This window comes from Numida meleagris, chromosome 12 (genome assembly GCF_002078875.1).
Source record: "Numida meleagris isolate 19003 breed g44 Domestic line chromosome 12, NumMel1.0, whole genome shotgun sequence".
Taxonomy (NCBI): domain Eukaryota; kingdom Metazoa; phylum Chordata; class Aves; order Galliformes; family Numididae; genus Numida; species Numida meleagris.
In genome coordinates this window covers 3,350,103-3,377,697 of record NC_034420.1, presented here as the reverse complement: position 1 = coordinate 3,377,697, position 27,595 = coordinate 3,350,103, and the positions used below count along the sequence as shown (strand labels likewise).

The window sequence follows — 27,595 nt, the reverse complement described above, 5'->3', positions numbered from 1 at the left end:
AGAAAAACATTTTTTAAGAGCATTATCTAGGAAAGGAGAAGCCTTTGTCCAAAAGAAGGGAGAATGGACACATTCTGCTAATGTAGAAAATGTAAAAAATTGTAAGGTAATGCAATTCAAATTATGCTCAGAGTAATCCATGATATTAAATCATGTTACATGATGTCTGGACTTAAGTTCTTACGTTTTTGTTTTTTTTTAACCTAAGCAATTCTATGATTCTATGCCCAGGTTAAACTGTTGCAAGACTGTTCATAGAATGGGAGTAGAAACTTAATTGACTAAACTTAGTCAGATTTTACCTATATCAGGACGGAATAGCCCAACTCAGATTTCTTTAAATCACTATTACAGTTGATGAGCTATGCACTCTCAAATCATGTTCTTATTTCCAAAGGCTATCGGAATGTGAAGAAGGCAGATCTGAACTGAGAGTGTTCCATTAGCAGCTGAGAATCAAAAACAGAAACAGAGTACTTGTGTTTTTATTTATTTTTCCTCCTTTCTTCCATTAACAGCAAGGTAGGAAGGATGCTCTTTTTCATGTCACTCTAGATGCAGCAGAACACTTTGGGAAATAGTAAAATCCTCACTGAGGTCATGAGGATATAATATCTGAGTTATTTTTGTGATACTTCATAGGAGATTTAATTAACTTCTGATGAGAGATGCTTACTGCACACTTCTTACTAGTTGCTGCTGCTTGTGTGTGCACTTTATTCCATTTGTGGTACATAGATGATTGGGTATTAGCTTATTAAAAGAAGTAATTTCTAGGTGTATGGCATTTGTAGGGAAATTATTTTCAGGTTTAGGTAATACCATATAGTCTGTTTGTCTTTTTTATTCGTATCTTTAGTTTAGAGACACATAATTCCTCACAGGAGATTACAGTACCTCATTGTTTCATGAACTGCACAGGGACTGAGATTCACTGAGTTAAAGAAAGGGTTAGGGTCATTAGCAACTGGAGGGAAACATTCATATCTCTTACTGTTGTTCCTCTGAGTTTGGAAGTGGTAATTGCTCAGATTGATATTGAAAATTCTTGATTTTATCACAATTGGTACCCGCTTATTTGCTGATGAACTGCTTTGTACCACCCTCAAGACCTGCTTCTCTTGTTGCTCACATGTTGTATTTGCGTTCAGCAAAGTCTCATTATGGCTTCAAATCACTGCCACCTTTGTTATGTTACCATTTATCAGAGTGCCAGGAACTATGGGTATCACTAGGTCCTGGCCAACCAGTAAAACAAGGCAGAACAAGTTCCAATTCATCATCCAGCACAAGACAACACCTTAAGAAAGGGAACGTAGGGATTTCAGACTCGTGGTTTGTATTTTGTTTGATCATTGGTGAATGGCTCTATAGAATATGACATCTGAAAGAAATAAAATTCAGTAGTGTGCATATATCTGATCAGCAGTACCTTATAAAATAAAAAATCTTCTCAGAGTAAGTAGCTTTCTGCTGTATTGGGAGATGGCATTTGTGAAGTTGCATGCGCAATTGTTAAGTAACAAGCGCAGGCAACAAATTTGGTGGTTGTTGGACTGCATTGTCTTTCAAAATTTCTGAAGAAAAATAATTGTAGGCTCAGTAATCACAATTTAAGCATATTATTCAAGAATGACATTTATAATAGGAAGGATACTGAACACAGTTGCAGGAATTATGGCAACATGCCTTTTTCAAGCAAGTTTAAGTATTAATTGGAGAGATGCTGCAAACTGTTTGTTGCTTCTACAAAATCAGTAGGTTTCATTTAAAAGAAAAACCCACATGTTAATTAAAATAAAGAACAATGGATGTTGTGTCTATTCATTGGAATTTGTGAAACTGACTCTACGCAAAGTACACAAATTCAGTTGGTAAGAGTATACTTTGTCCTTTACTCCAGCTGGTACTACAGTGGGAATTCAGTCTCTGATAACTGTGATGGGATTTTTAGATTAAGAATATAATTGTATGTATCAAAATAGGGAAAAAAGGCCTTAATTTTACTTTCTTGATTATTAATATTGATTCCTGCTTACCTAGGAAATATAGAGGAAAACTCTGGTTTATGCTATCCAGGTAGAATAAACATTGCCTGGCTCACTGTTTGTCTCACAGAAAATAATAGTTTAGAAAAAAAGGGCATTTATTTATTTATTCCTGAGAGGGGAAAAAATGCAAGCAGTTTAGCAGTTTAGGTTAGTTTTTGCTCTTTTCAGACATATTAGGTGTTAAGTTTAATTTCTGTAACTGAAGACGGATGGCAGTGTTGCAGTTTCCTTTAAACAAATACGACAATTTGGAAGGTTGATCTGCTGTATGAGTCATTTTTTCGCATTTTCCTCTGGAAACCTCTGGCCTAAGCAGGCTTGATAGAAATGTGATTGTTTTTCTCAAGAGCTTGAATTTTCAAGAGCTCAGAAACCAATTACACACTTGTTTATGGTATATTGCTGAACTTATTTAATTAAATTTGGGGACAAATTATTCTCAGAATAAGTATAAATGTCTAATGAAAATATCCCTTTATGCATACGTACACAGAAAGGTAAATGGAATATAATGAGTTCAAAAGGTTTGTACTGCTCAGTAATCGCTTTAGTCATGTATAATAACAAGATGGTGGCTTAGATGGTTTGTTTTTCTGTAAGACTAAAAATGGCCTTGTTTAAATGCAATTTCCCATGGGTGTGTGCGTATATGTATGTATAACATATATAATATATGAAAAGATCCTTCCAGAGGTGAAGAACTTATTTTCTATTAATTTCTTTTTCTGCTTGGTGGGTTGCTTGGTGCCCAGTATCACAAGATTCACAGATTTGCACATCCTTTCCATTAAATCTAGGCATATGTTTCCTAGTTGGCTTTCCAAGTTCTCACAGAAGTCAGTATTTGTAATAGGGCAAATAGAATAAGTTTTGTCTTGGAAAACAGGATAAGGTAAATAAAGACAAGGATCAGTTGTTTCACTGTGGGTTTTAAACTTATTTCCATGGAAAGTAACACTTCCAGCTGCAGCAAATGTGCCCAACTGAGACATTTCATAGAATGGCTTGGTTTGGAAGGGACCTCAAAGATGATAAAGTTCCAAACCCCCCTGCCACAGGCAGGGTTGCCAGCCACTAGATCAGGCTGCCCAGGGCCCCATCCAACCTGGCCTTGAACACCTCCAGGAATGGGGCATCCACAACTTCTCTGGGCAGCCTGTGCAGGACCTCACTACGCTCTCAGTGAAAAATTTCCCCCTGACATGTAATCTGTATCTCCTGTTTTAGTTTAAAACCATTCCACCTTGTGCTATCACTATCTACACGTGTAAAAAGTTGATTTCTCTCCTGTTTATAAGCTCCCTTTAACTATTGGAGGGCCACTATTAGGTCTCCCCAAAGCCTTCTCTTCTCCAGGGAGAATGAGCCAAGCTGCCTCAGCCTGTCTTCATCGGATAGGTGCTCCAGCCCTCTGATCATCTTTGTGGCCCTCCTCTGGACCTGCTCTAACAGCTCTGTATCCTTCTTGTGCTAGAGGCCCCAGACCTGAACACAGTTCTCCCAGTTGTGCTTCATGCGGGCAGAATAGAGAGGGACAATTACCTCTCTCTCCCTGCTGGCCACCCCTCTTTTGATGCAGCCCAGGATACTGTTGGCTTTTCAGGCCTCAAGTGCGTACTGCTGGCTCATGTTAAGTTTTTTATCTACCAGAACTGCCAAGCCCTTCTTTGCAGGGCTGCTCTCAAGGAGTTCTTCTCCCAGTTGGTACATGTATCCAGGACTGCCCTGACCCAAGTGCTACAGCTTGCACTTGGACTTGTTGAACCTCAGGAGGTTCACGTGGTCCTGTCTTTTGAGCTTGTTCTGGACAATCACTCACATCTTCCTACCAACTAACACTGCAGTATGTTTATTTGTACTGTCTCTGTATGCTGCCTATTGTTAACCATGTTATGGAATTACCTGCTTATTTTCAAAAGAGTTTGGCATAAATGTACACCTAATACTCCATTTGAAGAATGTTTTTTTAATCTTAGATGAGAGGTAGGCAGTCTTTAAAACATGCAGTGAGTGGATGCTGGATAAACAGGCTGCTAGCAAAATCAAGAGATGTGAAATGGAATTACTATTTTTTGCGTTTTCATAGCAGCAAAGTAGCTACTATTTTATGTCTTTCTCTAGGTGTTGCTTTTGTATTACTGTCAAATTACTTCTGGTATATTGTAGCATGTAGGGTTTTTTTGTATGCTTGGCATAGCTATTCAAGGTCAATTTTCAAATAATAAGCACTCTACTAATAAAGAAAATTTATCATACAAAACAATTTATAATTGAGATAGGAGAACCTGAATAACAGTTATTTTAAAGCAGTAGTTTTCTGACCATGCTGTTTGCATAGTCTTGCCATACATTAAAAAAAGAGTTTAGGAAAATGGAAATTGCTATATTATTAGAATTTAGTCTGAATGGAAAAAAAAACATGCTTCTGTCTGTAGTGATACTGAGCTGAGACAAAGAGAAATATGATTAAATTATACTACTTTCCTTGCACCACTAGTTGTATTTTTCCAGTTACCATGGAAGTGAATTGCTTCCTAAGTGTAGCCATAATTATGTTCTTAAGAGGAAGGTTTCACATGGCTACAAAATTTTTAAATGGTGTTTCCATTTCCATTGCCCTTCATTTGTAAATCAGTGATAGTTTGCCTCTTTATTAGCAGATATTTCTACTGTTAATTTGTGAAGATTTTTTGTTTGCATCTTTCCACTTGTTTTCTCAGGCTTTCTCCTGCTGATCTTTTGGTCGCTGAAAGAGTAAATGTGTGTTTTTAATCTCTCCTGTCACGCTGATTTCTTATCTGATTTTTTTACTACGTATTTTACATCTTCTAGCTGCAGCTTATAATTCCTGGCCATTGTTTTAATCATTGACAATGATCAGCATTTGACATTGCATGTGATCCACTTTGCAAGTCTGTTCTTGATCTCATATGCCAACTCGTAGCTCTGCACGCATGAAGGAAAGATGACAGAGGCCCAAGAATGACTCAGTTGACTTTAGTAGCCGCTTCTCCTTTGTGCTTGCTTCATGTTAGAAAAAAATCAAGTATCTTCTGCAAAGTGTTCTTATGAGGATGCTTCTGTCAAGTAATCATAAACTAAGTTGAATCGTTATTTTGATTCTGTTATCCCTACCCAAGTTTTCATGTAATTGGTATACTAGCAAGACCATGACTGTCAGAACTTGGAACAGACTTTCAAAATAATAGCGGATGCATCTCTTAGGCTTTGAAAGAATTCCTCTCCTGTTCCTCATCTGCTCCAATAGAGAGTTCACTAATGAAAGTGCTGACAGGCCAACCTCTGTGGATTACAGAAACAAACCTGCCAAGATGAAGTTAGTGCAGCTCCTCCTGACTTCAATTTGTGGGCCAAATTCTCTGAAGGAAAAGCACTCACGATTTTTGGGAAGTACTGAATTTTAAGTCTCTTCAAGTCTTCATTATTTTTCAGCTATGGTATTAAAAATCCAGCTTTTTAATAGTTTCTTGGATTAAGAGCTTTGACAGCATAGGAGATAATATTTTCAAGCTTGTTTCTTATTATTCTTCTTTTTGTTATTATCCAGTTGTCTGTAATTGATTAATTCTTTGCAGATGTTACTGTCTTTGCAGTATAATCACAGCTTTAGAAATCTCAGCGAACATGACTCTGAATTCATGCTCGTAGATACCCAAGTCAACTTCACCACAAAGTTGAAACATAAACCTCCAAATTTTACATAGCATTATGAACTTGAAAAGACATTGAAAAAGTCTCCCTGCTGTTGGACCATTGCTTTAGAAGAATTCATGTGTGAGAGTCAGAAGGAATGTGCACTCATGCTTTTGATTTATAACCCTCCACTTGATTTAGACATTTACAAAAAATTTTGTGGGACCAGATTTATTTCTTCTTTAGGTTAGGTACTCAAAACATTGTATGTGCAGGGTTAAGTGAAGAGCCTAGTTTAAAATGTGGAGGAGAGCCTCTGAGTGCTCGGCTTTTTTTTTTGCAAAGTGAAGCCCTTTTATCTATTCCTGGTTTAAATACAAAGGGGCATTTGACTACTGTTTGCAATTATCTTGGCTGCAGTGTTCTATGTCTGAAATTAGATGCATAGAAAGACCAGCTTTTGCAAAGCCACAGAAGAGCAGACAATGCCAATTTAGGCTGATAGATTGCAGTTGGCAGCCATTATTTAAAAATATTTTTTTAATGCAGAGTTTCCTGTGGCTTTACCTCCATGCACAAAGTCAACTAAAGTCCACTTTATTATGTTTTAAGGTAATTATCTCTTTGTTTTATGTTGCAAGGAGCTCATGCAGTAGTTCTAACTTGTTTGCTAAAAATAACTTGGAGTTGGAGATCTATATTTTAGGTTTATCACCTATTCTCACTTCAAAAGCAAGGACAATGTGCAGACCTATGGTTATATAACTTAAATGGAGAGTCACCATCTTCTAAAGAATATCCTTGGAATCCTACTTTGATTAATGTCATGATGCTAATGAATACACCTTCTCTCCAGCTCAGCCTCTCCGTTTTAATTTACCTGACAAACAGTTTGAAATCAAATCTTTATCTTAGCCTGACATAAGTTTTCAACTTTTTTTTTGTATTAGATCATTTTTATATTTGCACTCTTCTAGCCTTATTTAAAAAATACAAGTACTTGCTTTTCAGTTGTGTAGGATTTTATTCTTTGGGTATTAATATAAATAATTTTTATTAATAATGCAAGTCAAAAATTGAAAGCAATTTATTTGTTAGTACAACAAAGGAAAGCAGAAGCAGTACCACATTTCAAAGGGTAAAGGTAATAGCAGGAGAGGAATCATGACAATGCTTTTGCTGTTCTAAGCCTGAAACTTGCCTTTCTATACTCAAATTAAGCCCAGAGTCTTTGGCCTTCAATATTATCTATAAATATAGATATCAGGCCTGCATCAGGCCCAAGAGTCTGGTAAATTAGAAGAAGCAATGACTCTAAACTCTGAAAATGCCATGGAAATTATTGTAGGGAGAGGAATTTAATCAATTTTAGATCGAAATTATTTCAACCAATACGAAACTAGATTCTGTATTACTCAGGTAATTGTAGAGAAGTTCTCATAATTGAACACCTTTAATAGAATATTTATTGCCCTGTGTAGTTTTTAAAGTTAAGGGAAAATATAACAAGAGAAATTCAATTGGAAAAAAAAAATGTCCAATAGCATTATCAGTATGAGAAACCAAGATCCTGTCCTTAGATCAGTCTAGATCAGTCTTGACTTGCAAAACAAAACTGAGCATATCTCCCAAAGGTCCAAGAAAAGGTAAATTCTAATGATCAACTGTGGAAGTAAGGGGAAGATATGTTACGCTGTGCCAAGATAGTTCCTTTCAGTAATTTTTCTAAATAACTTCTTATGAAATTGGATAGTACATACTGCATTTTTCAGAACCAGTCTGGAGTCCAGTGTTTTTACAGTCTCTTTTCTATCTATATCTTCTCCATTAAGTTTGTTATAGTAGATAACTTACACTATGAATAATCATGTAATGAGAATGATTTCTGCACTCAACTTTGAGCTTTCTCCTCTTGGAGTAATATTTATTTCTTTAGGATTATTTTGTTGGCAGTAATTAATAGTATACTTCATATTATTTTCATAAAAATCTTAGTGTATTTATAGGCACCTGTTATGCTTCATATGTGTTGCTAGTTAATATGCCCTTCTTATGAAGGAGAAAACTGAAGCATATAGATATCAAGTCACTGAGGTAGGACAGCATGGCATTGACAGGAGCCAGGAATAGAATTCAAACCTACTGCCTGAGTGACTTACAGACTTGACAGAAATAGTTACATCCTCTAGGCAAAATACAAATGCATGAAAATACTTGGAACTTGACAGCCTGGAAGTATTGCATGCTTCTTGAAAATGTGTCATTCCAGTATGTCAGATAAAAATATCTATGAAAATGAAAGAGATACTCACAGAAGATACAAGGGCTGCTACAAAAGTAATGCCTACTATTTTATTATACTGGCCCATGATGTCAGAGGCAGATGTTGGTGTAGAGGTGCAAAGGCAGTAGAGGTTGAACCTCCCCACCAGTATTCTCTTACATTTTGTCACCCTGTGACAGATGGCAGTAAGGGGCAGTTAGACAAAATAACTTCTGTTGTAGAAGTGTGTAAAAGCAAAGCTGTGGGATTGAATTCCTCCATGTATGTGCAGAAAAAAATTGCACACACTGACATTCATTGACACTTGTTGAACATTTATGGAGACCAAACAGTGAATGTGAGCACAGTAAGGGGTGGATGGTGCATTTCAGCAGTGACAACAGCAACATGAAAGACAAGCCACATTCTAGATGGCCATGCACAGCTGTCACGCCAGGAAATGAAGAGTGTTTTGATCAGCTCATCCAGGTGAATCAGCAGGTGACCAGGGAACTGTGTATGGAGCTGAATGTTGCACCAGGTGGGTTCCACAGGTGCTCACCCAGGAAGTGAAGGAATACCATATGCGAGTTTGCCAGGGCCTATTGAACCAATACAAGGCTGAAAGTGACTGTTTCCTGTGGCAAAATGTGACGTGGCCACTGCAAGCCAGAGTCAAAACATCAGTTCAAGATGCAGCCCTCAGTGGGTAAAGTGCACTGTCTTTTGGGATGTAGGAAAAGGGTGATGCTTCTGGATTTCCTGGAACCTGGATAAACCATCAACTCTGACCATTACATTGCAGTGCTGACTAAGCTGAAGGCTCAAACTTCCATGGTCAGGCCAGAGAAGATGACAGTTTTCTCTTGCAACACAACGATACAAGGCCCTGCTTTGCAGACCGTGGAGCACATTGCCAATCTCAACTGGAGTGTCCTACCACGTCCTCCATATAGTCTGGATTTGGCGCCTTCTGACTTCCATCTGTTTGGGCCAATGAAAGATGGACTGCAGTGGGCAACATTTTCCTAGCAATGATGCCATCATAGCAACTGTGAAATAGTGGGTCACTTCTACTGGTACAGATTCTTATGAGCGTGGCATGCAGGCTCTTGTTCATTGCTGTGAAAATGCATAGCTAATGGTGGTGAGTGTGTTGAAAAATTATGTTTTGTAGCTGAGAATTTGCTCTAACAAGTAGTGTTACCATGTTCTTTGTATCTGTTGTAGTTTCCATGGAAATAAATAGGAAGCATTACATTCAGGGCAATCTACACTGCTTACCTAGGATTATATTTTATAGAATTTCATAATTTTTTTTCACTCGTTTCTTGCAAGTATTAGATCTTTTTCCTGATTTGTAGTAGTTGTGCTTGAGTATTTAGGATTGCTTTTTCCTTGTGTCACCAGTAAGAGCTAGTGAGTGTACTTGAGCATTTAGGAGTGTTTTTTTTTCCTTGTGTTCATGCCTTTGAGGTTGCAATAATATTTGTCCACAAAGTATTTCAGCGTAAATCTTCATTTATTTTACCTACAAAGTAGAGGAATATGGATGATTTATTTTCTGAATAGTAAATGGAATGAAACTAAATTATTTAATAAACTTTATAAATGTGCAGAAATACCACTGATTTTAGTTTTGGAAATGTACTTTGTTGCAAAGAAAGACAAAGAAGTCTGCTTTATAGATGTCATTTAATCTTACTGCTCTAGTAATGAGCATGAATATACGCTGCTTTTCGAGCTAGAGGCATCATGTTTACACTCTTCCACTTGGAATAAATGACTGTTTTAATTCAGCTTTCAGTGTGTTTTAATGATCCACCTGAGGTGTCAGAGATGTCATCTTCATCCTCAGCCACCTGTGAGAAAACTAAAAAGCTTTCTTTTAATTGGGAAGATAAAGTGGCAGCTTCTAACTAGTAAGTGCAGGAATTTTCAGCTGTCAAAGCCATGAAGAGGAGGCAGTAACATACTTGTAAATGAACCACTTTGTCGCACAGAAGGTGAAATTGTGTTTGAAAACACAGTATGTTTTTTCTAAAATATAATGTAATGTGCAGTGGAGGAAAAAAAAATGTGTGAATTTTTCAGTGAAGATCAAGAGACTGACAGTTATGCTTAAAATTGGTGATGCATAAGTAGCATGACATTATACAATGTAGTTTGTTCAGTTCGTGTGTGTGAACTTGGATTCTTCTAGCATGCCCAGTGTTTAAAGGTGCTTTCAATACCACACAGGGTTGGAATAGAATCCCGAAGAATACATGCATTGATCTATATTGCTTTTTTTTTTTTTTTCCCCAGAGTGTTCTTGAGAGCCATCAACAAATTTGCAGAGACAATGAACCAAAAATTTCTGGAGAATATGAATTTTGAAGTTCAAGTAAGTATTAAGCTTTTTAGTTGAATATAAGTAGCTCATGCATTCTGGTCTGCCATTCCAGACCATCAAAGCCCCTTCTGACACTTTATCAGTAATAAAAATACTACTGATTTGAGTTTTGCGGGATTAGGCTTCCGTTTTTCATATTTGAAAAAATATCTACATACAGATTAATTGTTTTGCATGTGTTTTGCATCTAGTCTGTGAAGACTAAGTGGACCTTCTTCATTTTCAGAGGACCAACTTTTTCAAGAATATTTCTAACAAAAAATGTCCCGCACTATTCAAGACCTTCTGATGTTGTCTTTCTGATATGCATTGTATTATCCTTAAAGTTATAAAATTTTCTTAAAATACTTTAAAGGGTTGAGGCATAATAAATAGGAACGAAGAGTAGAAATAGTAAGGAGTGGAAAGAGAAATAACATCATATTTTTTCTTTCTGATAAAGAACCTTTTTTCTTGATGACATAGCTTGAGTCTTCCTGCTCTGCTGTGTAAGTCCATGTCTCCTATTTCTGACTGTTGGAAGTTTCCTCCTTGGGGTGAAACTTCTCATGTGGATTGCACTTAGTTACATCATAGATAGATAGCATAGATACTAAAGTTCGCGAAGATGCTGGAGTTATTTGCCACAATTAAAAGTAATTCTCCTTATTATTAGGAAATGAGCTGATGCAAAAACAAATACTTTTCAAACTTTTTAATATCAGTATGTCTTGGTTGTAAGCTACCATGAGCAGTGACTAACTCAAAGTAAATGGGATACTTCCACAAGTCNGCCCAGTGTTTAAAGGTGCTTTCAATACCACACAGGGTTGGAATAGAATCCCGAAGAATACATGCATTGATCTATATTGCTTTTTTTTTTTTTTTCCCCAGAGTGTTCTTGAGAGCCATCAACAAATTTGCAGAGACAATGAACCAAAAATTTCTGGAGAATATGAATTTTGAAGTTCAAGTAAGTATTAAGCTTTTTAGTTGAATATAAGTAGCTCATGCATTCTGGTCTGCCATTCCAGACCATCAAAGCCCCTTCTGACACTTTATCAGTAATAAAAATACTACTGATTTGAGTTTTGCGGGATTAGGCTTCCGTTTTTCATATTTGAAAAAATATCTACATACAGATTAATTGTTTTGCATGTGTTTTGCATCTAGTCTGTGAAGACTAAGTGCACCTTCTTCATTTTCAGAGGACCAACTTTTTCAAGAATATTTCTAACAAAAAATGTCCCGCACTATTCAAGACCTTCTGATGTTGTCTTTCTGATATGCATTGTATTATCCTTAAAGTTATAAAATTTTCTTAAAATACTTTAAAGGGTTGAGGCATAATAAATAGGAACGAAGAGTAGAAATAGTAAGGAGTGGAAAGAGAAATAACATCATATTTTTTCTTTCTGATAAAGAACCTTTTTTCTTGATGACATAGCTTGAGTCTTCCTACTCTGCTGTGTAAGTCCATGTCTCCTATTTCTGACTGTTGGAAGTTTCCTCCTTGGGGTGAAACTTCTCATGTGGATTGCACTTAGTTACATCATAGATAGATAGCATAGATACTAAAGTTCGCGAAGATGCTGGAGTTATTTGCCACAATTAAAAGTAATTCTCCTTATTATTAGGAAATGAGCTGATGCAAAAACAAATACTTTTCAAACTTTTTAATATCAGTATGTCTTGGTTGTAAGCTACCATGAGCAGTGACTAACTCAAAGTAAATGGGATACTTCCACAATTCATAAAATAGATGCCTTTACAGTTTCCATCTAAGACTGTTAATATTTTTTGATTTAGTATTTTGTTTTCCTCTGTTGTTTTGGAGTATTTTAGTTAAAAAACAAATGAACAATCCTTATGTGTAGCTGTTGCAGTGCTTGTATATTTTTATTTTAGCTATTAAGGTACGAATAGATTGCTGTCAGGTAGCTTTTGTTTTAGTTGCTGTTTTGCAAAAGAGAGTTCTAAATCAAGCTTTCTTCTGTTGTTATTTAACCATTACCTCTTTGTCAGACTTTCATGGCTGGATACTCATGAAAGTGGAGCAGAACTTTGAAATGCCTTTTCTTCATAGGGGTGAAAATCTTTGGGATGTCTTTGAGCTGCCCATATTTCAAATAAATATAGGAATTTTAGAGAAACGTTTGCTTTAGTGAAATTAAGCAGTACATTTATGTGTTCATGATTTATATTGTTAGGATAAATCTAGGATATACTATCAAAAAACAGAATAGAGGCAATCCTATTTGATGTGGTACAACTTATCTTCAGTTGTTTGTGTTTTTTTTTAAATTCTACCAAAAAAAAAAAAAGGTCTTTGAATGTGCTTCTGTTGTTTCGAAGCCCAACAGATGTTTTACTGAGCTTGTTATATGCTTTTTATAAATAATGTCCAGCTATTTCACTTGCTATTATGTAAGAGGAGTTGCGCATCAAACTTTTGAAAGAAGCTGAATGCCTGTATTACATTAGTGACTTCAACAGATATAAAAACTTCATTAAATTTTTGTATATATAGTTTATGTGAAACAAATGGATTCTCCTTTGAAAAAATGACAAAATAAGTGTCCAAAACAAAGGCTTTATTCAAGGGTCAGTGATTCATTATGCAGCAGCCTTCAGGCTAAATAGTCTCATGTTATGGATATATGTACTAGTGATTTCTGGTTGCAAAGAACAAGGGATGTTTACAGTTCAGATCCTTATGGAGAATATGCACTGAGAACAGTGTCTGAAGAATATAGAAGCCAAAGCAAAGGCAATTGTTTTAATATTTCTGAGAAAGGGTATTTTAAAATATAGAAATGGAATATGTTGGGATGGGAAAAACAGAGGTGCACATTGTTAAAGATTACAAATATATAATGTTACATCCTTAAGTTCTTAGTAAATTACTGAGTGAATGATTTGTACTGCTCGTTGGGCTGTATTTTCTTATGCACATAATCTGACTACTAACGAATAGTTGAAGATAAATATTACTTTAAAAACAGTAGTTAAAGTCATTTAAGTCAAACAGAAGTGTGAGTATTTTTCACTTGGCAGAGTGATTACATGACTGTGTAGCAGACAACCTAACCAAACAAAACCAGTAGACTGTGAAGTAATTGAGCAAATAATAAATAATACATCTAGAGCAAAAGCAGTGTAGGAATTTTTGCTAGTCTGTTGAAGCTTTTTAAATGGAGGATAAGAGGTTCCTAGCCTTTTTCTTCCTTCTGAAGCAGAATTGATTTTTACTCATTATGTGATTTAGGCGGAAAGGAAATAATACATATCATTTAGGACCCGTGAAAGGATGTGAAATATCTGAAGAACAGTGGTTGCAATCTTTAAAACTGTTCATAAACTTAAAACCTTAGGTTCAGTGGTAAGGTTGTTTCGTGCCTTGGAGATACGTACCAAACTATGCACAGCACAGCAACGATGTGCTGTTCAACATTAATTTTACTGCATTAGCCTGTAACAAGTTGGGTTCCTGGGGTCCATTTATGTGAAAAGCCCTTTTTAAAATTTCAGTGCTTTCACACCTGCAGTACATCTGAATATTGTGACTGTGATTGGCAATGGTCAGGCAGGAAGTGCCAGAGCTGTTGTTTTGTTTGAGAATCATCATAAAAGAACTCTTAGAGGTAATTGAAAAAGGCATGTGATGTCTGAGGTTGTAGGCCTGCATGGAGAGTTGGTGGTTCTGTTTGTTTTTGAGTTTTGGTTGCAGAGTTTGTGTGCTCAATGTATTGAAAAGTATTTCAGGCACTCCCAGTAAAAGAATCAAAAGTAGAGGCTGCATGCAAGAGATGTTGTTCTATTTCATAATGAACATAACCTAGAATAATAAAGGAAGAAATAACTAAGAGGCATTTGTTACAGAATATTTATTATTGTGCTGTTATTTAATTAGAAATTAAAATTTGCTTACTCACTGCTATCTGTACTTATTTAGATCATTGATATCTCAAAAATTTAGTGAATTCTTAACAATTTTTTAAATCTTTTTCATATTTACATTTTTGAAAAGAAAAAAAAACCAACCATGGTGCCCAAAGAAGTGTGTCTTGTAGGTCAGATATGCTTTCATCATGGATTACTTGTAGGTTAGGCTGAATTTAAACTAAATAGAATTAGTGCTAGTTTCTCATTTTTCTGTCATTTATTATTTTAGAATGCATATTTAAATGCATTAGGGGATGTAAATATTCATTTTAACCTGTGCAATAATTCTTGGATAATGTACTTCATGCTAATGTTCTTCAATGTAAAGGCACTGACTGCAGACTTCCTACAAAGTAAATTGGTTTGTTGTATAAAGCCAATAAATGCCTTGTCAGAGTTCAGTACTCTCTGGCCAGGTTTTTAGGTTTTTAGATACTCCACATGTGGAGGGTGTAACATTTAATATCACATTTACTTATTTGAAGATTGACAGTGTTACACAAGGTTTTTCACTTAGCACGGTGATTCTGAAAACACAGTAAAAATGTACATTTTACTTAGCAAAATATAGCAATTGTGGTTCAATTACAATGCCTACATGATTTCCAGAACCATTTTCTGTAATACACTCACAGTCATGAAGCTGGGTGTTCCCAGCTGGTTGTCTTCAGGAAGGAATCTGTTGGATAAAAGCTCAGGTCTGTTGCTTTTTCCAAAATTCTTTTGTTAATGGATTAGTTTTTATACTTGACTTTGAACTGAGCCATATATATAGTCCCTGTGCTGCTCTGGCATTCTCAGGGAGGCATTCACATTCTTTTAATGAATTCAAGGGCAAAACATTTACACCACAAGTTGATATGGTCAGTTGACCCATTCATCTGAGATGCATCCCAAGCAAACGCTGTGCTCAGGTCCCCTTTGTGGTAAGATAAAGTCAACTTCCTTCATCGTAGTTCTGCTCAGTTATGCCTTGATGTCCCCTGAGCCTCACTGGCAGACTGTGCTTGCCCCTCTCCTCTGAGCTTTCTTCTGTATTGGAGAACTCTTGGTCAGTCACAGGCGTACAAAGCCAGAAAGGAAGTTATACAATGCTCTCTCCAGTATAGATTTCTCCGATCATTTTCTCAAAATGAATCTTTCGTGAGTAATGATCTGTTTTGCCTTTTGCAACATGAAATTATATAGCATGTCTTGTCTAAAAGAGCAGCAGAACAGAGGATGACAATGAGAGGCAGACAATAGTGGAAGCTGAAATACTTCTGAAACACAGCTTTGTTTCCACTTGTTTGATTATGTAGCTGCATCATCCATAGCTTTCTGTCACTGGACTCTGTCTCTTCAATGGAATATTCATACTGCCTGAATTCTCACTTCTTTTAAATACATTTCTGAAATGAACTCTTTTATCATTCTTTTAATTTTTTATTTTTTAATGTCCAGTGTGAATGTTGACGTGTAAATTTAAGGCAGTTCTGCTACAAAGAAATATATAATCTGAAAACTATGCATCCAGTGATTTTAGATTGCCTCTCTGAACATTCTTTGTTTGGACTATATATATAAAATATAAATTCAGAATAACTTGCGAATTACTACCTAGGTAACTGTCCTCCCATGTTTCCAGTTCTACCTTTGGACTGTTTTACTTCTCACTAGGAGGAAAATTTATAAGGAGTAGTAATCCTGACTGCAGGACAGCTGCGGTTTAGAGCACAGCACCAGGACAGCACAACTGCAGTGTGAGCAAAATAGGGGTTGAGGAAAAGAAATGTTAAGACACCAGAGTAACTTTCTTTTCTAAAGGTGAATACCGTGTAAGCTATTTCCTACACCTCAGAGGGAGCTGTTTTCAGTAGAGTTGAAACATGCCTCCATAAGGATTTTCATAATAGAATGCAGAACTGTCTCGTGAGCCAACCGGCTTGCCACATTTGTGCTCACCATGTGATGTAGTTGTAATTTGCATCTCTGTTTTCTTTTGTGGGTGGGGGATTGCTCTTTTTCATTTTGAGAACCAACTTCTACTAGAAAAGACAACTTATCTTTGGAAAGAGAGACATTGCAGGTGCTTTCTATCGAGTATTAACTTTTCAAGGATTTGCTAATTTAAAATGCGGTGATTAGACAGCCTGTCCAAATCACTGTTTCACAGCTGGACTTCTGCAGGTATAAGAACAGATGCACCACTTTCCTTTCCGTAATGTTGTGTAGGGTTTGGATTTAGGATAGATATTGATGAGCACTTCAGAAGAGGTTTAATGAGGAAAAAAATTATGGAACATATTTCAAAAAGGCAGCCTGGTTTCTTAAATTGAATTGCAGCAAAAATGTTGTATGGTTCTGCAGTTATGGCAGATACATACTTATGATACCCTCAAAACGTCTGGAATGTGTATTTCAGTTGTGCTAAATGGGAGAATATGGGGAGTTTTCAAAACACTTCTCTTTTACCTTCTGTGGTAACTGTACAATCTTAATCAAAACTTGCTAATTTTGTTTCATTGAAAACCTCTGTGTTTCAAAACTAGATATTACCTGCCTATCTCAAGGGTAATGCCCAGGATTTTCAAATCTCTGAATAATAAGAGAATAAGATGACTTTCCACAAGCGGTCTAAATGCCTTTACCAAAGAAGAAGTGTAACAGTTTCTATTTTATAGCAATTAACATGCAGCCAGTTAGATTTGATAGTTGTTTATGATTCACAATGATTTTAAAGAAAGCAAATGTTTGACAATAGTTCAGTTCTGATGCAAAACATTATCTGTCCATACAGGTATAGAGATGCAGGTATAGAATAAAAAGTAAGTTTAAATGCTAATTAACATTTTTTTTGTTCCTATAAGAAAAAAATAAATAACATTCCTCGTTAGCAGGCATATCTTAACTGTCAGCATTTTACTCATTTTTATGACTGAAGAACAAGGCAAAAAAGGGATATGTTTTGTTTTGTTTACTCCAGCAGAAATTCCTTTTCTACTTTATGTCATATTTTTTTTCTTCTTCATTTAATTTAATTTAGATAAAACATATGGCAGTCTTCCAGTAACAGTAAAATGAAGATAACGATACTTATCTCTAATGGTTCACTTCAAAATTTTAGTTAAATTTTCTCCATCAGCTTTTATTTTAGGAGAAAATGTGGTCAGAATCCATTGCCACCATTAATGCTGCTGAATTCCTTGAAGCGATGGTTTTGTCCAATGTGGCTTTTGTAATGATTCCATCTGGAAATGTCAGCTTCTGACGTATTAGGGACAGGGAAGATTAAACACATAGAAACTGCTTTGTTGTGGTATACTCAGGCAGAGCTATTAAAAGTTCTGTTTTGTGGAATACCGTGCTATTGATTTCCTATCCTGCTCCTTCCTATCCTTCCCCTCTGTTAATGGTATCTTTTAACAGGGCTTTAGAAAGGATTATATTGCTAAATCTGTACTGTTACAGCAATTATAATTTCATATTAATCATCTGTATTCTTACCACCCGCAGGATTTTATTGCAAAAGACATAGTCCCCACAGTGTTATAATGTCAGCCTGATTTTAAAAAATGCTAATCTTTTCATTTTTCCCCATCTTTCTTCAGTATACGAAGCGCTATTATCAACTCTGCATTAGTGAAATGTGTTTTAGCATCACTAATGCAATTGCGTGCTTATTCTTTTTTATCTTTAAATACTCAGAAACTCCAAAATCAAAATCTTCACTGCATTACAAATATAGAGGAATAAATCCACACTGTATTGTGCAAAAACATCCATAATATAGTTCGTTGCAGAAAGCTCTGAAAGATGTTTGATACTAGAGTAAATAGATGATAAAAAGAACTAATGCTTCATTTTAACAACCATTAAGAAAGTTATCTATCTCTATTAACTATGCTTGCTATATTTATTAATTTATTAATTAAATATAGGTTATATTATCATGCTGTTCCTCTTTGATCCTGCTTCCATCTTGAGGATGGTGAGACACTGGAACAGGTTGCCCAGAGAAGTTGTGTGTTGTTTAGTTGGAACTAAATGATCTTAAAGGTCCGTTCCAACCAAACCATTCTAAGATTCTGTGATATTGCTATGTATTCATATAGTGACCAGTGCTAAGATATTGATGTAATCATTGATTTTTTTAGATTAACCTACAAATTTTTTGGAGATTGGGTTCATTGCTCAGGTTGGAAAGAAATATAGAGAAAATAAGTTTTGGAAAATGTGGCATAAATGAAGCTGACATTTTCTAGATTTGAGAGTGCTTGTTTCAGAAGTTTGGTGTGTTTTCTAATGCAGGAATGTTTGATGCTTGGAGTAGAAACCATTTGCAAGTATTTTACATAAATTACATCATTATACAAGCATATGACAAAAGAATGGAATGAAATAATGATGTGAAAATCTTTAAGGATTAAAAATGAATAATACAGTCTTTTGTTGTTTTATAGGATGTACTGTGTTTCTTCAAAGCTTCTTTAAACTTATTTTCACTAACCTGAAAAGGTTCTACTTTTGTTCTGTCCTTTTGTAATACATCATTGCAAAGAATAGTTGGCAGAGGTCCCAAAAGATGTTCAATATTTTTTACCTAGAAATGCTTAATATTCTCTTCTTCATCTCAGAAGAAGCAGTTCCCTTCATGAACCAATCTGTGTACCATAGGAATAAACCCCTCCTAATTGTACTTGCAACTTAGAGAATTTATGAGTGAGTTGTAAGTCTAAAGTTACTAGTTTTTGGACTCTACTTGAACAGAAGAGAATGCTTGCTTTAGCCAGTTCTTAATGCTTATCACTTGGTGAGTCATTCTGAATTTTAGCTTTCACATTCTCCTGAGGCAACTTCAGCAAGTTTGTTAGTGTGGTATTCTACAGTAAGTGCAGAATAATTTTCCTGAATGTTGGTTTAGATTTTTAGATGCACTTTGAGTATTAACTTGTTTTGGGGAAGATTAATGAAAAATTGCTCATACTTTCCTTCCCAATCAAATAGATTCCTTTTTTTTTTTATAATGATTTTTTAATTTTCTTTGGAAATTTTATGCATATACTTCTAAACAAAATATGGATTCTTGTAGTACTTTATCTTCTCAGGAGAAGTCACTGGATGTCGGTATGTGTGTTTGATCCAGTTGAGCTATTTATTTAAACACACACACAATTTGCTGTTCACATGTTTAAATCTGCTAGTACTCACATGACTCACAAAAATAGTAAAAATAGCTATTTATACTAATTGAATTAGTTTTAAGTGATGAAGAAATGTGTCTTAATATGTGAAAGGGAACGGTACTGGGGTCAAGTTATCACATTCTTGTAATATCATATATCCTGAGAGTAAATTAAACATTTCTTATAAATATTAATTTAAAATTGTAGAAGCTTATTTTTAGCTAACTTAGCACAACAGCTGTGACAACTACATGTAATTTGCAATTATGCACATATGCAGAAAGCTTTTAAGTGCAGTTTCTCTAGAAAGTCAAAGTAATGAAGCCAGTGTCTATCTGAAATATATTATGTCTCTTGGTCTCAAGGGTCTGGGCTTGCTTTTGTCATAATATTCTAAGGGGAAAAAAAATACCAGAAAACAACCATCTTATCTGCTGGACTTTGAGAAATGTTGGAATACATTTTATGTGTCATAATTTGTCAGATATTCATCTCCCAAAGACTTCATGCTCCTGGCATATTATCAACAAAAATGTCTGTAGAGAAAGCGGTGGCCAAAAGGTAGGAATTAGTGAAAGAGAGTCATTGATTTCAAGGCCGTGTATGAAGGAAGAGGCAGCAGTGTTTACTTTCAATAAATGTCCTGAGAAGATCATCCAGATCTCATCCTTGTGAAATCCTTAGAAATCTCTTGCTAAGTTAATTCCACATTTTCCAGTGTGGCAGCTGTCACATTTTCTAGGGGTAAGGCACAACGTGTTTTCGGAAAAAAAACTGGATGAGAGATCTCTTAAGTTCATTTAGCCTCTTAGCCCTTATATACACAAGGGTGTTGGTGTATCTGAAGCCCTCTCCGTGTGTGTGGTTAATGCTATGCTCGGCCAATTCAGTTGCCATAATTTGCAGTGTTAAAATATACCAAACTGGTTTATGCTGTTACAGTTACATGCTGCATGTCAGTATGAATTTGCAATGAATAACAGATGACTAATTATGGAGAAGGGTCACTTCTCAGCTCTAGCTTTGTCTCCAAGGGCTCTGTCTCCAGCCAGCAGCTCATCACTGAAGTTCATGTCAACAGGAAGCAGCAAAGCATGAGCATTCCTGCTCAGTGCAAGAGCTCTGTGCCACTTCAGCTCTGCCACCTGCTAGATAACTTGATGTTCAAATACACAACATTGTGGAATGTCGTTGTGTGTTTAAAAGAAATTAAAACTTGTCTTATCAATACTTTGTGCATTTATTTTTATTCTATATGTGTGTGTCATTTATGTTATTGAGACACTGCTTTGCCCCACAGGATTTTAATGTTAGTTATGTTATTTGAAAGTTTGCAAGTCCTTATCTTGACATGCTGTTGAAATGGCAGACAGTCATAATTTTTTAGTAATCATAAAATATTCTGAGGAAGAAAGGAAATTTATAATAAGGATTAATTCTTTAGGGTACATTTCTGACAAAGGTAGCATTGAGCTTGGAATTTTTATGTGAATAAATAGACCATTATTATAATGCTTCATTTCTCTCTCCATAATCAGGAATGATTTGAGAAGTTTTCCATTTTGCAGATGTAATTGACATATGCAAACTGATGGACTCTAAATGGATCAAATTTATCCTTATTTATCTTTGGCAAAGGGAAGCAGGGACTTTTCAGAGCATAAATAACATTTATCCTGGGGAAAAAATACTATGACTTAGCATGTGCTGTAAGCATACTATCAAATATTAGATATAAATGTAACTTAAATGTTTGTTTTAAGGGAGGAAAAAGCTAGTGTGAATACTCAAACATAATTTTTAATAAGGCTGAGATTGGTTTGGATGAATTCAGACCATCTTTAAATTGTACAAAATGTAACAAATTAATATACATCTCCAATGAAATACCATTTGAGTCTGTGCATGTACCCTAGCTCTCTGAAATTTGGTTCTGTGGACCACAAATACTTAAAGACAGCAACAACCCTCCTAAGGGCTTTTGGATAAGCAGGCCTAAGGAGAGCTTTAGGTGTGCCTCTAAGGGGGGAATAAAATTAATGCAGGATCCTTGACACTATAGAGGATATTTGAGTTTCATTTATTAGAGAAATCACCTGTGGTTTTGTGTGTATTTTTGTGTGCTGGTATCTATTCTGTATGGTTGCTCGTGCACAAGAGGATTTTCTGGGGCCTAGAGAACAGAGGTCACTTAAGTTTTTGAGACGTTAGATTTTTAGAGTAATTAATGTGGGTTCCCAAAACAGGGCTGTATTTCACCATGCAAAAATAATTAAAAACACTGTAATCATTTTTTACAATTTTTTAAATAATGTTTTATTTCTGCACTTTAAATTACTGCTGAATACCTCTAATGTTTCCTTTCTACCATCTCAGTGATACCATTTACACATATTTTTAGTTGTAGATATGTTTTTAAAGAAGTATCTATAACTACTGCTAACTGTTAAGAAGCTCCCTAAGGTACTATTTACTTCCTTGAATTTGTTTCCTACTGTGTATTCTTTTTTCCCTCCCATCTCTAGAATGAGAGAAATATTTCATTTTGATCACCTGGAGGACAAGTAATCTGCTTTCAGAAAGGAAGGGCAGCGTGCTGGAAATAAAAGGCTTATTCTCTCAATTCTAGTGCATGACTCAGTAGTAATAGTAGCTATTCAGGGCAATATTTTGTCCTTGTTTAATGTAGACAGCTCTTAACAAAATACACTGGAATTTCACACAAATTGTTGTTGACTTAGAACTCAGAAGGCAGTGGATACTTTTTGAAGTAGTTGTCAAACAAAATGTAATTACATTGGGTGCCTTTAGCTCCAAGTTGTTAAGATAACTGGCTTGTAATATATTCCACTTGTCCTGCTATGGTTCATGATTTAATGTTGTAAGCTAATGAATTTCATATAAATCTATCTTAGCAATATTTATTCAACTGCTGTATTATTAAGAGCAAATATGTAGTAGTGGTTATTAAAATTCATCTTCCTTGCTTTTCTCGTAATTGCATAACACTAATGATGTACAACATAGCATAATATAAAAATCTCAAATTGCTTGCATCATTTGGTTTCATAAATAATTCAGTATTATGCATGGTTTAGTACTACTCCAGCTTTGCTCTAAACCATTATAATTTCCTTATTTTCAATTTACAGCTGTGGAACAACTATTTTCATTTGGCTGTGGCTTTTATTACCCAAGATTCACTACAACTAGAAAATTTTTCCCATGCAAAGTACAACAAAATCCAGAACAAGTAAGCAAAAATGTATACTTTAGCTTACGTCTTTAATTTCTTAACAAAATGTGGGAAAACATAATGATTAGAAGTACCTTAACTTTTTTTTTTTTTACTAGATATGGAGATATGAGACGTTTAATTGGCTTTGCTATCCGTGACATGTGGTACAAACTTGGTGAGTTTCACTGGGAGATATCTGATATGAAATGCTTTTCTAAATATTTATGGAATTTGACTTTAAAGTATGTTTTTGCTCTTGTGACTAAGCTTGGTACTGACATGAGATACTGTTTGAGTTCTCTCTATTTCTGAGAATTCACAAACTTCAAAGATGGCTGAACTTTATTATACTGAAATTGAGAACCAGATAATTTTTCTCAGAGCAAGTTGCTTCTGACTCATGTTAAGGGCGTGTATCTTAATGGCAGAGAGCAGTCATGACAAACTCTTTTGGTTACTGAACATAAAGTAGATGCTTTGAAACTGAGATGTCAAGCAATTGGAGCTGTTCACATCCTGCCCAAAGGGTCATCTTCAGGAACACAGGGTAAGATTTAAATTGATTGGCTGGATGTGAAGGAAAAAGCAAAATTAATCCCAGAGTACTGCAGTGCAGTTCTTCATATTCTGCTTATTACTCACTTTGTTGAACTTAAGCATCTGCTAGGCAGATAACTGCATACAAGTGGAGCAGGTTTCTATGTGATGATCGTTTTGTATGTGAGTTGACTGAGGAAGTTTCTCTTCACATTTTTAGGCAGAAATTTTAAAAGTTTTCATTTTCATTATGTAGGTGAAGCAGTATGTATTTATATAACTTTGCTGAAAGCGTCACTTATTTTTCACTTGTATGTGAAAATGTGCCTTTTGGGGGAAGAATGAACATTTTTAGAGGTGAAAAAATATTTACATAGTACATTAATTTCTTTGGTTTTTCAAACTTTCAGACCTTTAGGGTCTAATGCCTATAGATATTGAAAATGACTGGAAGAAAAAATAATGTTGCATAAAACAATTGAAGTCATTGTTCAGTTATCCTTAAAGTTACAACATTATGGCACCTGTATGAGGGGAAAAAAAGAATCAGATTACTTTTATTTATGAAACTAGTCTAGTCCTATTTGTTTATGATAATATTTTAGTCTCCTTTTAAGCCTCAAGCAATATTGACTTTCTGAGGCAGGTCATTGGATTTTGATGGTGGTCTCACCCACATAGCGAACTTTTTTCCCTCAGAAATAAGCAGTATTTGAGGATTATCTCAAACATAGTTGAAGTTTTTTGCCGACTTACAGGTTCTTTGGCAGCTGCACAACTGTTGTGCTGCAAGATAATTTTTTGTGGTTTTAGGAATGGAGCTGTACAGCCAGTGTTTCTATTACTGGTTGCAATGTTTGATGCGTTGGTTGGTTTGATTTATTGATTACAATGTTTGATGTTATTCATAGTTGAAAGCAAGTAATGTGTTTCTCATTTATAGTCTAGAAAGCATCATATGTGGCACTGTTCTACTGAAAGAATTTGGGGGATTATTAGTGTTTTTGATTGCTTCCTAGTCAGAGTTTTTAAAAGGAGATGTCTAAAGCTGAAAAACTGATATATCGACTGAAAATGTAAGCTCAGCTGATATGCATTCGTTTTTCTGCCACTGAGTGCTGGCATCTTGATATGAAAGTATATTTATTAACATTCTTTTAGGTTTTCAGAAGGAGTAGGGATTAATGACTAAATTCTGTTACCAGCACAGGTAGTTGAAATACTTCTTTAAATGACTGCCTGCCCTAAATGTTTTCTTAACAATTTTTTTCCTCTCCTTTGAAATATCTAATTTGCCATTCTGTTTTAGGCCAGAATAAAATTTGCTTTATACCGGGGATGGTTGGACCCATCTTGGAAATGACTCTCATTCCAGAGGTTGAACTACGAAAAGCTACAATTCCAATATTTTTTGACATGATGTTGTGTGAATACCAAAGGACAGGAGAATTCAAAAAGGTAATTAAAAATACTGTTGGAAAATTTGTTAAAATGTCATGTAGCCAGTTTATTTTTGGTAAACATTTGTTGTGTGGATTTTTGCACTTACAGAAAGTAAAATCCAAAAGAGTAGGAGCGAAATGAACAGCTCTTGTGCAGGAGAGTGTAGGCTTTCCAAAGTGTTTTAGCTGGATTTGAGAAAAAACGCCCTTCATAATAACAGCAATAAGGCACTGGAACAGGGGCCCGGAGAGGTTAGACAATTTTTGTGAATATTTTTAGAATCTTACTGAACAAAGTCCTGGACAAAAGACATGAGATCAAAGTCAACCCTGTTAAGTAGGGGGTGGAATTTGATGACTTTCCGAGGTCCCTACTGATACAAATTTTTCACGAAACCCTTATGTGACATAGATCTTTATACATTAAAAGTTTTAATTTTTAATACATACTATCCAACAGAAGTTTCAGTTAATAGTTTGAAATTAATTGCATATTATTAGATTTTACAGGAAACTTTTCTAAATATTTGCTTTGTGCAAAATAATCTTTATGAAGATCTGACATTCCAAAAAGGTTTTCTATGGGAATTTTGCAAACAAAATAGATTTTTAAATCATAAGTATTTCATACCTTTGACAGAAAAGAAATAAGATGGTAAACTTGGGAGTGTGATTTAAAGTAGGTATCCTGCTACAGCTTCCTGTGTGTAGTCAAACAGCTGGCGTCTGTCAGTTTCTCTCCTACCTGGCTTTTCTCTGCAGGTTCTTTGGGCACAATTTTATCTTATTCTGTGTTTGCACACTGTCTTTCACATAGATTTTAACTTGGAGCTTCAGGCTCTGTAGTTGCACAAGTAGTTAATTCCAAACCATCTGTGTAACAGGAAGTGACAAAAAAAGTTATAATTTAGACATTCATAGAAAAGTAAATACAAATCTGTCACTCAAACTCAGTTATGTTTAATACTTTAAATCATATGGGGCACTTCTTTGTCAACTAAGTGTGGAACAAACTAGCAGATGGAATTTTGATTTTGATCTGCATTCCACAATATAAAGCTTTTGGTTCGAGCCCAAGATTATAAACCACTTGCTTCTCTGCATCTGTTCCTCACATATCGTAGTAGTTCTACATTTGCCTTCTTAAAAATATTTTCCCGTTCTTGGCTTATACTGCATCTCTTGGGAGGGATGCAGAGATCTGTACAGACCAAAAATCCTGGAAACTCGTCAGTTAAACTGACTGATTAAACAAGAAGAGCAGCTTAAATGCCTGGACGATGCTAGATACTTAGCTGACCCTTAAATCACTCGTTATGCTAATATAGATTAGTTTCAGGTTATAAATTTTCAGTGCTGAGGATCAGGGACATTCATTTTATTACAGTGGAAAAATAGTAGTTAATTTTTATCAGATGGCACTTAAACATTTTCATAATTTAAGAGTTGAGTGTCATTAGATTGTAATATTCTGTTTTGGACTGTTTCCAGTCAAGAGCTCAGATATTTATTTTCTCCACTCCACTGGATGAGGTAATTAAGATAAATTTCTTAAATTGCTTCTCTGTACCTAGCAATTCTGGTAAGCTTTGTTTAAAGAAATACACATCTACTCATATTGCTTAAAATTGTTACCATGTTATTTAGAAAAGGCAAAGATTAATATGAATGGTATATTGATACTCAGACATGTAAACTCCACCTTTTGCTAGCTGACATTTCTGATGTACAAATTGGCATTTTGTATTATGAAGAGTATTTTCATAAAGCTTTAGCACAATTTTTTCAAAATGATTACGTTTCAGTTGAACAGTGCCTTACTCAGGAACCTGGACTGATGCTGATGTTCAGTTGAAAACATAATTGTGATGAATTGTGATAACTTCTGATGAGAGAAAGGGAAAAAAAGCACATAGACAGCTTTATTAGTAGTCTGCACTGGCACTGAAGCTAGAGCTTGTCTGGAGCCTGCTAAATCATTTAATAAGCTTTCCCCAAATTATTGATTTCATTAGCTTGATGTGGTACTGTGCTGAGATGTGTGACAGCACTCCCTTTTTGAGCGTGCATATGTGTTAGGTTGTCTCAAGAGACTATGTTCTGCATTACGTATGCAGTATATGTGCTTTTATTCATCTCATTCTTTTCAAAATGTATACACCAAATGAGGAAAAAATATGAAGTTATTCAAATGTATGAATCAGACTTTTATTTTATTTTTGCTATTTCTAGGAAATCAACTAGCCCTAGAGAAAAGAAAATTCTACCTCTGGTTATCTCAAAAATAACATACTACTACACATATATTTAAGGATAGCAATAAACATGTAGGTGTATGGCATACTGAGGAATTTTCTTTTTGATTCTTCTTTTAACTTTGCACGTATAACTTCCATTCACTCAGGAGAAGTGGTATTTAAGCTTGTAATTTTAGGCATCAAGACTTTGTCTATCTTTGTCTATCAGGGAGCTAGGAATCTGAGAAAGGCAATTTATCCAACCTATATTAGGCATCTGTGGATAGATTTGGGCATTCAGATGTATCCCCTTCTCCTTCATCTACAAAGGGAAGCTAGTTGCCGATCTGTCAGGCACGCGTTAAAAGAATCTCATCCTCCAAGTATCGACTAACCATCTTTCCTTGAAATATGAGGTTGTACATCTTATCAAGACTTCCCAAAACAATGCACATCATCTACTGTTGTTTGCTCTAATTGAAAGTTTGAGGCAAAATGTTAGAAAAAGCTAACTTAAAAAAAAGTAGTTAAAAAAGACTAGCTCTTTTAAGAGTAAAATAAAATACCATTATTTAAATAAACATGGATTCATGTTCTGTTAAGGATTTTAGCTTGGATTAGAAAAGATTAATTCATCTGTGTTTAAATTTCTTTTCAAATAATTCTTATTCATGTTTGATATTAAAGTG

General features: G+C 35.2%; 1 protein-coding gene across 1 annotated transcript in view; it reads left to right on the top strand.

The window, feature by feature from the left end:
* Positions 1–27,595, top strand: part of DOCK2 (dedicator of cytokinesis 2) — a 169,642-nt gene that overhangs the window by 100,996 nt on the left and 41,051 nt on the right. Inside the window, exons 30-33 of the mRNA XM_021410943.1 lie at positions 10,276–10,354; positions 22,605–22,705; positions 22,807–22,865; positions 24,537–24,685. Coding sequence (XP_021266618.1) covers positions 10,276–10,354; positions 22,605–22,705; positions 22,807–22,865; positions 24,537–24,685 — 388 coding nt within the window. The remainder of the gene's footprint in view (positions 1–10,275; positions 10,355–22,604; positions 22,706–22,806; positions 22,866–24,536; positions 24,686–27,595) is intronic.